Source organism: Ursus americanus, chromosome 30 (genome assembly GCF_024610735.1).
Source record: "Ursus americanus isolate L20-20 chromosome 30, mUrsAme1.1.p, whole genome shotgun sequence".
Taxonomy (NCBI): Eukaryota; Metazoa; Chordata; class Mammalia; order Carnivora; family Ursidae; genus Ursus; species Ursus americanus.
The window spans coordinates 2,017,321-2,030,704 of NC_142156.1; the positions used below are offsets into that span (position 1 = coordinate 2,017,321).

General features: G+C 49.4%; 1 protein-coding gene across 1 annotated transcript in view; it reads left to right on the top strand.

Annotated features, from left to right (window-relative positions):
• Positions 1–13,384, top strand: part of MYO18B (myosin XVIIIB) — a gene marked incomplete at its 5' end in the record, with an annotated part of 232,250 nt that overhangs the window by 97,509 nt on the left and 121,357 nt on the right. Inside the window, 2 exons of the mRNA XM_045791207.2 lie at positions 9,793–9,912; positions 10,219–10,327. Of these exons, the coding sequence (XP_045647163.2) occupies positions 9,793–9,912; positions 10,219–10,327 (229 nt within the window). The remainder of the gene's footprint in view (positions 1–9,792; positions 9,913–10,218; positions 10,328–13,384) is intronic.

Consider the following 13,384-nt stretch of genomic DNA (forward strand, 5'->3'; position numbering starts at 1 on the left):
GAAGCAAGATATTCTAAAGACATGTTGTCCCCAGGTTAAACACGGGCACACACGCATGCATGTGTGCACACACACACCTGTTGCCTAAGATAATACCAATTTTCCCTGGTATTGAGATATCCGAGAAGTTTCTTCTATGAGTCCACATGAAAAGGGGCACTAAGTAACCTGGCAAAGTACAACCTCAGTCATGTGCGTATAGTAAATAGAAGAGGGGATCTGGGGGTGCCTGGGTGGCGCAGTCGTTAAGCGTCTGCCTTCGGCTCAGGGCGTGATCCTGGCGTTCCGGGATCCAGTCCCACATTGGGCTCCTCTGCTGGGAGCCTGCTTCTTCCTCTCCCGCTCCCCTGCTGTGTTCCCTGTCTCGCTGGCTGTCTCTCTGTCACATAAATAAATAAATAAAATCTTTAAAAAAAAAAAAAGAGGGGATCTGCAGGAGTGCTTTTGTGGACGCAGTCTTGAACTGCAAGCCAAGGGCATGACATCAATTCCCTAAAAAATTCAACTAGGAGGCAAAGCAGAGCTTTATTCAAGGAAGCACATTCAGGTGGACTGAGTGTTATGGTTCCTTCCTCCTCCTACCCCGGGCTCTCTCCCCACCCCCTCCTCTTCCTTCTTTTTAAACTTTATATTTAGGTCCAACATTCAAAAAAATGCACACCTCATAAGTATACAGCTCAACGAATTTTCATTAATTGAACACATCAAAGCAATCAACACGCATATGGAGACACAGAATTCCCAGCTCCTTCCAAACCTCCTTTCATGGCCCTTTCAGTCACTGCCCTCCAAGGGTAACCACTACACAGACGTTTAGGAATATAGATTGGGTGGGGTTTTTTTCCCCCTATTTTTGAACTTTTCATAGATGCAATCATGTGTGTACCTATTTGTGTGGTTTCTTTCATGTGACACTGTGACAATCGTCCCTGTTGTGGGTGGTTGTGGCTTGTTCATTGTCACGGCTGTGTAGTATGCCAGCATGTGTGCAGACCACTATGATCCTTTCTACCCTAAAGGAACATTTGGTTGTTTCTGGCTTTGAACTGTCATGGATAAACCGGCTGTGAACATTCTTCCCCCACGTCTTTCAGGGCACCTACGATACACGTTCTGTTAGGAATGCACTTGAATGGAATCGCTAGGTCTTAAGTACTTTCTGTATTGGATTTTAATGGATACAAACAGTTTGCTCAATCGTATGTATCAATTTACCCTCCCACGGCAGTGGGTGACATTCCAGTTGCTCCACACCCTTACCAGCACGTGGTATCACCCTTTTCATTTAGCGATTTTTGTTGGGCGTGCAGTAATCTCACATGGTGATTTTAATTTGTGCCTTTTCACATGTGTTTGGCTATTTGGTATCTTCTTTGGCGAAGTGGTCTTTCAAGCCTTTTGGCCATTTCCTACTGCGTTTCTTATTGATTTGTAGCAACTCTTTATATACCGTGGCTGTAAGTTCAGTTGTTGGATATGTGTGGCACAGATCTCTCCCTCTGCTCTGTGGCTTGCCTTTTTGGATGCAGTAATTGGAAGATTTATTTTCTGAAGTCTTGAGTCTCTTCAGACCTGCCAAAGCACTAAGAAGAGGTCAAAGGACTCCAGAACTCCCAAACCTATGTCAATGGCAATAGATACACTTCTTTGGTTTCATTCTTCATTTTATTGATTCCCAGATGCACATTATTTTCCACCTTTCTGCGTCTCTGTAATTGTGATGCATCTTGACAATCACAAGCATCTTACGCTAAAAATTGGCAGCACTTTCTTTTCTTATGTTCCATAATGGTGCATTTTATCATCAGAGGCAGCTGAGATTTGGTGAAATGTAGCATACTGGGGCCCAAGTAAGATTTTCTTTGAAGAAAGGTCTTTATTTCTTTTCCCTCCACCAAAAAGCTACTTTGATTTTTTTTTTTTAAACTGGTTGCTTTTATACTTTACAGAGCATCCGAATCACCTGGGGGGAGCTGTGTACCTTGTAGCTTCCCCATCCCATCTCCCAAGGATTTGACCCAGGAGGGAATCCTGGGGGAGGGGGCGTCCTTCACTGCTTCTTTTTAATGAGCCCCGAGGTGAACCCGACGCAGTCACGCCATGTGAGAGCAGTGGTTCTCATCCTCGAAAGTGTGTCCCAATCCCCTGAAGGATGTGGTAGAATATAGTCTGCTGCTCCCCAGCCCCAGAGAGTCTGAGTCAGTAGGTGTAGGAAGGCCCTGGAGATTCGGAATTTCTCATGAGCTGTCAGGGGATGCGGAAGCTGCTGGTCTGGGGACCACACTTTAAGGAACAGGTAGAAGGTATCTCCTTTCATGCGGTTCTGCTTTCTTAGGAGAGTTTCTGTTCACGGTTGGGAGGCAGACACTCCTTCGGGCCATGTATCACGAAGACACCCCTGGCCCCGGTCACGGCCTCTGCACCCCACCCGCTTGTCTCGGTAGGAGGGGGAAACGATTGATAGAAATGTTGCTGGGGCACCTGGGTGGCTCAGTTGTTAAGCGTCTGCCTTCGGCTCAGGGCGTGATCCCAGGGTCCTGGGATTGAGCCCCACATCGGGCTCCTCTGCTGGGAGCCTGCTTCTTCCTCTCCCACTCCCCCTGCCTGTGTTCCCTCTCTTGCGGGCTGTCTCTCTCTCTGTCAAAAAAAAAAAAAAAAAGTTGCTAAAACACATTGTGCCTTATCAGTGGAAACTCCGTTTGACTAGGCTTATTAAAAAGACAACATTATTGCAAAATGATTTAAGTGCTTCATTTGCGAAGGAGCAGAAGAGGAGACGAGACGCCTCCAGGAAGCTGGCTATAAATATTCTTCAAGCGTGCAAAATCTGCCTGGATGCAAAGTGGGGTTTTTTATTTTCACCGGAAAGCAGGTCTCTCTTATAGGGATTTCCTATAAGGCTGTGGGAGCACATGGAGAAAAATGAGAATGGGATGGCTTTTTTTCCCCTCTCTGGAGTATCTTCTGGGTTTTCCCGAAGACTTTATTTATAGCAAAAGACAGGTCCGTGCACTCCAGATGTCTGGTCTCGTTAGCTTGAGAAGTTTTGCTTTTTGGTAAGGAATGGCTGAGAGAGAATCCACTAGGATACACCAGGGTACGGTTTAGGTGGGAAAGTGTATTTGCGGAGAGCTGGGGGGTTTGGCCTTGGCTAGTCACAGACGTGGCCAGCAGGAGCTTATCTCAGGAGGGAAGGGAAGTGACTTGCCAGGGGTCATGTGGTCAAGTGGTGAGTGAGTCTAGATCGTATACCAAGTCTTCTGACTCCTAGCGCTCTGAGGACTGGTTACGGCAGCTCCATAATCCCCAGGACAGTGAGACAGCCTGCGTGCCTCTCTACCTCGGGATATTAGGGTCTCTCGAGCCTTAGCTGCTGGAACATGCTGGGGAGACTGTCCTTCCCACAGAAAGCTGGCTGCAGTTCGGTTCTCTGGCCAAAATGTGGGCCTCGTCCCAGATGACCACCGTGGGCTTAGCTAAGGCCCCACAGAGGAGTGCACAGAGGGAATATTCTGCGTGCCTCAGTTTCTCCATATAAAAACGGGGCCGTCATGTCTTCTCTACGTACTCTGCTACAGATGAAAAAGCTGGGGACTTGGACGAGTTCAGACCTGGCTAGGCTGACCTGACCTGGTGTGTCTGGTCCAGGGTAAGAGGGTGGAGGAGGGCGGCTGGCTTTGGGCCCTCCCTGCCATGGGACCATGGGCCAGTCCTTCCAGTGCCTGAGCTTTTGTGTCATTCTCAGCAGCATGGTGACAGCAATGGCTCCATATTCGTCTTCGCAGGGTGGTGTGGGGGGTGCATGTGAAGTATTGATTACACTGTCCCATACACAGCACGTCTTCTCACATCACCGCCGCCGCTAACGTATATGGGATTACATCTCAGCGCTTTCTATGGCCCTCAAAGCAGTCAATGCCGACGGAATGAAGGAATGAAATAAGGTTGGATTGAGCAATTAACGTCATATTTAATGAGCCACGTGTCTGTGGTGGGTGCGGTGACACATGTGATTAGTACCCCTGTGTTCTAGGCAGGGACAGTGAAGACCAGAGAGGGGCAGGGGTTTGTCCAGGATCACACAGCTGGGCTTTGACCCTGGGTCCGGCTGACTCCAAACAGGCAGCGAGGGAGGAGGAGCAGCTCCTCGGACTGGGAATCGGGTCAGGGAGTGGCTCCTCCCTCCGCGGAGCCAGAGCCGGCCAGGAGACAAGATGGGGGGGCATTCCAGGTGGAGGGCGCAGCAAGACCGGAGGCAGAGGGTGGGACCCGGGCTGGCCCCTGCAGTCCTAGTGGTTGGAGGGTCTCACGTGTGCAGGGAGGGGGAGGTTATGGAGTGGGGTCCGTGCCTGACGCTGGCCCAGATCACAGGAGCTGGGAGAATCTTGGTAGAGGTTTGAGCACCATCCTGAAGGTGGGGGCTGGACCAAAACACATGTTCAAGTTGGGATTTGCAGGGGGCAGCATCCACGGGATTATTTCCTCTGTATGCGGGGGGGGGGGGTGCTATGGCACTTTGAAGACCCCTTCCAAAGCTCATGGTAGCCCCTCTCCCCCCAAGGCCAGTCAGTGATGTGTCACCCCCCCATGTGTCCCGCTCTGAGGCATGACATTTCTCCCAGCGTGGCCCCGTGGCCCGTTCCCACCGACACGCCAGAGGCTGTGGGTCCCTCTTTTCCTCCTTGGTGCCCATACATTATTATGCATTCTTTGAGCCCCCAAGAGGCAGTTCGACGGTGTGGTTAGGAGTGAAGGCTCTGGGGCCAGGCTGCCCTGATTCTCGTCCAGCTCTGCCGCTGGCTGGCTGGGCGTCCTTGGGTGAGAGTCTGCACCCTGGCGCCTCAGGTCCTCCTCCTGAATGTGGAGATGTCAGTACCTATCTCTCCATGTGGCTCAGAAGGTTCTGTGGGTTACCTTGGGCCGGGCCCTTGGTGAGCGTTCTCTGGAGTGGTGACGATGATTAAGCTATTACCATCACTTCATAGCAGGCGGGGGATCCAGCTGGGGAGAGAAATACACAGGGTGGTGCTTGACCTGGTGCCCAGAGGGAGTCTCTGGGGAACCCCGGAGCCCACCACTAAGCTAGAGAATTGTTCTGAATTTCCCCTAATGACGGAAGCAGCTCTGAGGGCAGATACCGTGAGACTGAAGTCATGGCTTAATCTCCTTGACAAGCAAACAGCGCACCAGCCGGCTGGCTCTGCAGTGGGCAGACCCTTTGTCCTGCCAGTTGAGGTTGACCCTGACTTTGAGGCTCACGCAGCTGGTACTTTCACTCCCCCTCCCCCACCCATCCTTCTGGGTCTGCTCCAGGTACACTGCTGACCCCCAGGGGCTTGGGGGTGGGGGATTGAGTCAAATGACGGATGCGGGGACGGGATGGTGTTGTAATTATGAGTCAGGACCTGGGATTCAGGCTGCCCGAGCCGGACGCCCCATGGGACCTATCAGCCATGACCTTGGACGAATCATTTCATGACTCAATGCTTCAGTTTTCTGTTCTGTGAACAGGCAATGACAAAGATGTCTCTGCCCAGCATTTGGTGACTGTGAGCTTTTCCTCCTACCAGGGCTTATGAGGAACCAATTCTTTTCGTTGAATTGGAACGTACTGGGAAAACAGCTTGTTCTCTAGAGATAAGATCATCCGGGGACTTTTGAGAGCTCTTGGATATAAGAACCAACGACAGGGTTGGGCTAAGACACGTGGGTTCTCCACATATGGTTTTATGTCCCCAGCTTGGCAGGTGGATCCTGGAAGGCAGGGCCTGGTACACAGCTGGTGCTCACATAATGAATGACGAGTGACAGTGACAGCCCAAAGGGTCTCATGTGCGTTCAGCATTTAATGTCCATCAACATTTTTTGTTACCCACCATTTCTCTCAAACTGCAGATGATGCCAAGGAGCAGGATAGATATTATTTCTATTTCACTCCGTGCGAAATGTACCGCGAATTCATTCATTTCTGTCCCCTTCTCTTTGACAGACCTTTGGAGTCCTTGTCCCTAAGGAGAAAGAGAGTTTCTGATGATTTGGCTTAAGTGGTGGATCCGGGGAGGTTTTTGGAGTAATTTCTAGTTAATTGGTCCTTGAGTAATCTGCAAGGATCCTTCTGGGTTTGCCCATCAGGCTCTCCTCTCGTTAAATTGGTTTTCATTTTATATTCACCTAATAGCTCTGGGCGTGGTGCCCACCCCTCACCTCTATGGATAAAGCCCTTGGGCCCCGAAATGTAGGAAGGGAGAGGGGTTGGTGGGGACAGGGAAAGGTCGGGGGCTGCTTGTCCCTGTGAGAAACGTCTGTTGTGTCCCCCATTTGAAAGCATTAATTGTCCTTTGGGCTCTAGACTTGGGGTGTGTAGAACTCAAAATTAATGCATTAAATTAATTTTGTGCTCCCTTTGCTCTGGCTGATTAGCGCAAATTAAATTTCACACTAATTGGCTAAGGCAGGGAGAACACAATCCTGGTGTTTGGGATCAACGCTGATGGCGGGGATGGGGAGGCGGGGGGATTGGGGGCGTGATCCGGCGTGTCCCTGGGTTACTCCAGCCCGTATTCAGTGCCCACTGCAAATGATCATTCCTCCAGCGCCAGTGCTGCTCTGTGCCTGTAAGTAAGCCAGTCTAACCCAGCGAAAGCCAAGCGTGAAGCCAAGATTAGGAAGAGATTCTGGCAATTTCTAGGGCAGTAATTCTTAAACTTGTTTGCTCTTAAGAAGAACCGTGGAGCATGTTGCAATTCAGATCCCTGGGTCCCACCGAAGCTTACGGTGGTGTGGGTGTTCTGGGGCTCCTGGGCTCTACATTTTAACGCCCATCCCCGGGGACTGCAAAAGTGTTTGCCCAGAACACGTTAAAGATACCAGGGTAAGGAACAGCAACAGGAAGCCCCATCCCAGAGACAGCCAGGAACACCCTGGGAGAGCCCCTGGTTTGTGAAGTGGCGGCCGTTGCTTGGACAGGAGGCATCTGGGCTCAAGTCCCAGCCCTGTCACTCACTTGCGATGTGACTTTGGAATGCTCCTCCTAAGCCTCCTTTTCCCCCTGTTTCAACTGAAACGTGCATTTTAGTCTGAGCCGACCCTGGTGTGGTCACCAAGATGGGAAGCCAATGGGCTGGAGGAGGGGGAAAAAAGTGGGCAGCATAGAATGTTCTAGAGCAGCCATCCTTGTTTTGGTAGCTCTGTTTTTGGGGTCTATTTTTTAAAAAGATATGTATTTCGTTTTGTGTTTTTCCGATTTGGTTAAAAAATCAACAGTACAGAAATGAATCACAAGAAAATGGGAGTCCCCTGTGAGCCCCCCCTTCTAGGGAAAAAAAAATCCCTATTAACAGTCCGGGAGTGACTTTTTCTGTGCAAGTACAAACGAAACAAAAATAGGAACATATCAAACATTCTATTCTGCAACTTTGCTCCCCCCCCTAAAATGGCACTGTATCTTGGGGCCTTTTTTTTTTTCATGTCAAAATGTATAGCTCTTCATCCTCCTTCTTTGTGGGGCAGAGGAATGATTTTTGAGACCGCCTGTGAGCTGATGGTGTTGATGGGAACTAGCTGGGGAGGGCAGCGGGATTCTCTGCTGCAAGGACCACTTAACGTCTGTGACAACACCCCACAGTCGCTTCTCGGTGCCGTGCACCAGGTCTGATGGGAGAGGGAAGTGTTTAGACACCTTTACGGGCAACATTTATGGCATCAGATGGAAATACCAGAAGGACAACAGACATTCCGTGATGTAGTGCATTGTACAGCTCAGGCGACCACAGCCCCAGAGGGGAAAAGATTTGTCCAAGGTCATGTAATATGCTAGTTGTTGTGTCTGGACTTGAACCCTGTACCTTACTTCTATTTTTTTTTCCTTTTCCTTCCCTGTCTCTTAACTACTGCCCTCCGTGGAGGGAGGCTCCGTTTCCCAAACGACCCTTCTGTGTGAGGTCATATCTGAGCCTCTTAGTCATAAACAGTCCACTTCTATCCGTTTCTCTCCTCACTTGCTTTGGCGTATCCTTGAACCTGGAAGGCTGCACGTTAGAACAATAGCACGGAAGCCTTGACCCATCAGGCGCCTGTAGCTGGTCGTTGATGGGAAAAAAAGTCAGTGTAAGTGGGACTTTATTAAAATATAAGTGTTTTCGGGGTGTCTGGGTAGCGCAGTCGTTAAGCGTCTGCCTTCAGCTCAGGGCGTGATCCCGGCGTTCCGGGATCGAGTCCCACATCGGGCTCCTCCTCTGGGAGCCTGTTTCTTCCTCTCCCACTCCCCCTGCTTGTGTTCCCTCTCTCGCTGGCTATCTCCCTCTCTCTGTCAAATAAATAAATAAAATCTTAAAAAAATATATATACATATATATATATATATATATATATATATATATATATACACATATATAAGTGTTTTTATTTTTGCCTCGAAACAGACTGCCTTAACTCGCTGTATTTCTGAGGTAGGACCATGGCCTATAGACTGAGCACCGGACTGCAGACCCGCTTCTTCCCTTTCTTAAACCATGCCCCTAACGCACGACTACGTGATTTCCACTTTTGATGTCATTAAAGCAGAGCAAATGGGAAAGTAGTTGGATTCCAGAAGCCTAATTTTTTCATTGTGTTTGTTCCATAGTTTTTGCACCTGCAACTATTTGACAAAATAGATGTATTTGAATTAGGATTTTAAGAGTTTTAAGAAGCAACTCACGTGTATTCATTTCCTCCAATGCATTCCGCCTAATTTTCGGGGAAGCTCTTTGCCTGGTCGTATTTTTTTAGGTGTATGTCATAGCTAATCTAATCAGTAATTATAGCAGAAATGCAACAGGCATAAATGGGTGGGGAACACGCACAACTGGGCCGGGTGTACATGGCTATTTCCTGGTAGAGGCAGGTAGACCATGGGGACCCTTAGAGAGGTTTTCTTTTCTTTTCCTTATTTTCTAAAAAATTTTATTTATTTGAGAGAGAGAGAGAAAATGAGTGGGGTGAGGGGCAGAGGGAGAAGCAGACTTCCCCGCTGAGCAGGGAGCCCCACATGGGGCTTGATCCCAGGACTCCGGGATCCTGACCTGAGCTAAATTAAAGGCAGATGCTTAACCGACTGAGCCACCCAGGTGCCCCCATAGAGAGGTTTTCTAGCGGACGCCATTTCTATGTAGTGGGCACCTGTGAGTCTTACTGAGGGGAGCCTGTTGGTCCGTCCAGCAAAATGGCTTGCGGAAGGATGGGTAAGGAGAGTTTCTGCTAGAACAACTTTTTTAATTGAGCACTTACTATGGGGCAGCCCTGTGCTAAGCTTTATGCGGTTGATCTCCTTCTCAAAACAATTCTATTGGGGCGCCTGGGTGGCTCAGTCGTTAAGCGTCTGCCTTCAGCTCAGGGCATGATCCCCGCGTTCTGGGATCAAGCCCCGCATCAGGCTCCTCCCCTGGGAACCTGCTTCTTCCTCTCCCACTCCCCCTGCCTGTGTTCCCTCTCTCGCTGGATGTCTCTATCTCTGTCGAATAAATAAATAAAATCTTTTTAAAAAAATTCTATTAAGTTATCCCCTACCCTCTAAAGTTGAGAAAACTGAGAATCAGGTGGGTATCCTGCCTGGTTCACAGTCACCCAGCTGGTGTGCATTGGGCCAAGAATTCTAACACATCAAGACCAATAAAATTCTGACATCCACGCTCTTAACCACCTCATTATACCGAGAACTGGCGATTTGTCCCCGGGGGGTCCTGTGGAGGTTGCTGGGGGGAGAAGGGGTGGCGGCGCCCACCGGTGACCCTGTTACAACCCTCCCCATTCCAGATTGCTGACTTGACCACAGAGCTCGCCGATGAGCACTTCAAAGGGGACGTGGCCTGCCAGGTGCTGGAGACTGAGCGGGCAGAGCGGCTACGTGCCTTCCGGGAGGCCCAGGAGCTGAAGGTCGGTGGTCCCCGGGGGGGGGGTGGCTGTGGCTGAGCAGGGTGGCTGGGAGTGGTTGGGCCTGCCCCCTTCCCCATCTCCTCGCATGTGAGAGCAGTAAGCCCAAGCAAGAGGCACTCGCTATGGGCTCCCGTGTTCAAGGTCCTGGAGGACATGGGGGTCTTCCTAAGGCTTGGTCTTGGAGGTGTCCCGAATGAGCGCTATGCAGGGGCTAGACAGTGTCTGGCTCTGGAGGCACCACGATGGACACGGCCAGGCCCAGGCTCCCTTGAGCTCCGGTTTGACACGTCGAGGCCTTTCTTCCAGAGCAAGTATGAGCAAGTCCAGAAGAATTTGGGAGAAGTGCAGAAGCAGTTGGAAGAAGCCCAGCAGAAAATTCAGTTGAGTGACTTGGAAAGGAGCCACACTGCAGGAGGTGAGCAGACCGGGACTCTTGCGGTTAGATGTGGGTAGAAAATGCTGTCTGTTTGTGCCATTCATTCATTCACTCATTCATTGATTCACACACACTGAGTACTTACTATGTTCTAGACACTGCTTGGGGGGCTGGCACTTTGGCAGAGCACTCGGGCACGGCCCCGCCGTCCCGGAGCTTCTGGTCTAGTGCAGACAGGAAGCAGAGAGCCCAACAATAGCCCGGATGGCTAATTATCAACATGACAGGTACACTTTAGTAAGAACGTAAAGAATGATTTAAAAAAAAAATGGTTCTAGGGCAAGGCACCTTTATAATCGTATGACTATTTTTCATATCAACTTTGAGCAAGGCATTTCAGTGTTTAGAAGAGGAATCGATGAGATTGCCTTGCTGGATTTGAATCTAGACTCCGTCTCTTCCGAGGTGGGTGGCTTTGGGCCAAGACATGTGCGCCTCGGTTTGCTCATCTTTCGAATGGATGTTGTCCAAGGTGATTAATGGGAGCTGTTTAGCCACGTTCATGGCTACCTTATTGTTACTACTAATACTGTTAATAGCGGGGTGGTCATCGGTGTCCGTAAACTCTGGGGCAGGAACTACTACTGTCCCTGTTTAAAAGTGGTGTCAGGCATTCAGCAGTTATTGGAGAGAAGGCGAGGCCCCTGAATCGCTCTGCAGAGCCGGGGTTTTCTGATGATGCCTGGCTCACACAGTTGCCGGGAGACCCACATCTCATGGTTCAAGGGGCACGGGGACATCTCTGTCTACTCCTCTCCCCCGTCTAAATGAGACAGGTGAGAAGAATGCCTGGCGTGTCCGTCAGCTTTTATACAACGTTGACATCATTCCTTTGGTGCCCCCAGAGGAATCATGCCCTAGAAACATCAGAGACACTCAGAGGAACAGAGGTCAGGAGGCAGTGAAGAGGCAAAGTGCATTTAATTTTCACTCCGCTCTTGCTTCCTCTCATCCTGGCTACCCCCAGGGCAGGCACTTACCAGGGGAGCTTGGGATTCTCTGGGACGTGGCACCCAACGAAGGGGAGGATACAGGCAGCAAGTGGGAAATGGGTTCGCCCAGTCCAGGGGAGGGGGGCGGGTGGGACAGCAGAGTTTCCCCAGGAGAGCATCGGCCCCAGTTCCATCCTGACTGTAATGGATGGCCCAGTTTGTTTCTCTCTGGGAGGATCTGGGAGCTGAAAGGGAGGGGAGGTGTGCTTAGATCATGAGAGCATTAGTCACAATGCTATATAGTGTCTCAGCCCTGCATGCTCGTTCCAGGAAGCCAAATCCACAAATATTTTGTTTTTCATTATGAAAGCAATACATACTCATTACAGAAAATTTCTAAAATATAGGAAAGTCGAAGGGAGCCATAAAACACTTTAATCACACCACAGCAAGGCCACCACAACTTCCTCAATGGCTCAAGCGGGAGAATCAATTATTAAAAACATGGCTGTTTTCCCACCATGCATGGTTAAGTATTGGGAGAGGACCTTTTATGGTCTGCAACCAGCACGGAGCAGGCCACCAGGGGGAGGGGGTAACAGAAGGATTTTAGTTGGGCCCTTGCACTCAAGAAATTTGCAATTGGCATGGGGAGGTCAGCTAAATCCAGGAAAAATGGATCATGAAGGGCTGAATTATATGTATGGATTAAGAATGCCCCCCCACCCCAATGAGGGGCATTGGAGTGGAAATCAGCCTCAAGGAATGGAGAACGGTTTCCTCATCTGCTCACACTGACCACGCCTACCAAGCAGACACTTGCTGTTTGAGGTTTTTTTCCCTGGTGGGGAGACAGGGTTCTTTTTCTGCCATGATATTATTTATCTTGGTGGAAAACTGAACAAGCTCTAACTCCTTACAATTTTATCATCCTGTTTGGGTTCGTTATGTGGGAATCACTATTGGGGTCACCTCCTCTAAGACTTCAGTCCTACCATCTATCCAAGCATTCATCCATCGTTCCATCCATCCATCCATCCATCCATCCATGTACCCACCTATCCATCCATCCATCCATCCATCCATCCATCCATCCATCCATCCATCCATCCATGTACCCACCTATCCATCCATCCATCCATCCATCCATCTATCCATCCATCCATCCATGTACCCACCTATCCATCCATCCATCCATCCATCCATCCATCCATCCATCCATCCATGTACCCACCTATCCATCCATCCATCCATCCATCCATCCATCCATCCATCCATCCATCTACTTATCCAGTGAAAGTTATGAAGCATTTATGATATGCTAGGCATTGTAGTAAGTCCCTCAGACACAATCATGAACAAAAACGTTTGCTGCTTTTATGAGTTTGAATTCTTCTGGATTTCCATAAGCTTCCTTTATGAGAGCTCTGATGATCATTCTAGGTTGTAGCTGTCTTTTTGTATGTTGGTCTCCTGTACTAGGTTCTGCTGGAAGATAGAGTGGTTACTTATTTGTTTCATTATCCCTTGTGCCTGGTATGCAGTAGTATAATCAGTGGGCATTCCACTGCATGGTAGATGGAACAATGTATGATGGATGGATGGATGGATGGATGGAGAGATGGATGGATGGATGGATGGATGGATGGATGGATGGATGGAGAGATAGATGGATGGAGATATGGATGGATGGATGGATGGATGGATGGATGGAGAGATGGATGGATAGATGGATGGATAGATGGATGGATGGATGGATGGATGGATGGATGGATGGATGGAGAGATAGATGGATGGATGGAGAGATAGATGGATGGAGATATGGATGGATGGATGGATGGATGGATGGATGGATGGAGAGATGGATGGATAGATGGATGGATGGATGGATGGATGGATGGATGGATGGATGGATGGATAGAAACATGGAGGGATGGAGAGATAGATGGATGGAGATATGGATGGATGGATGGATGGATGGATGGATGGATGGATGGAGAGATAGATGGATGGAGATATGGATGGATGGATGGATGGATGGATGGATGGATGGATGGAGAGATGGATGGATAGATGGATGGATGGATAGAAACATGGATGGATG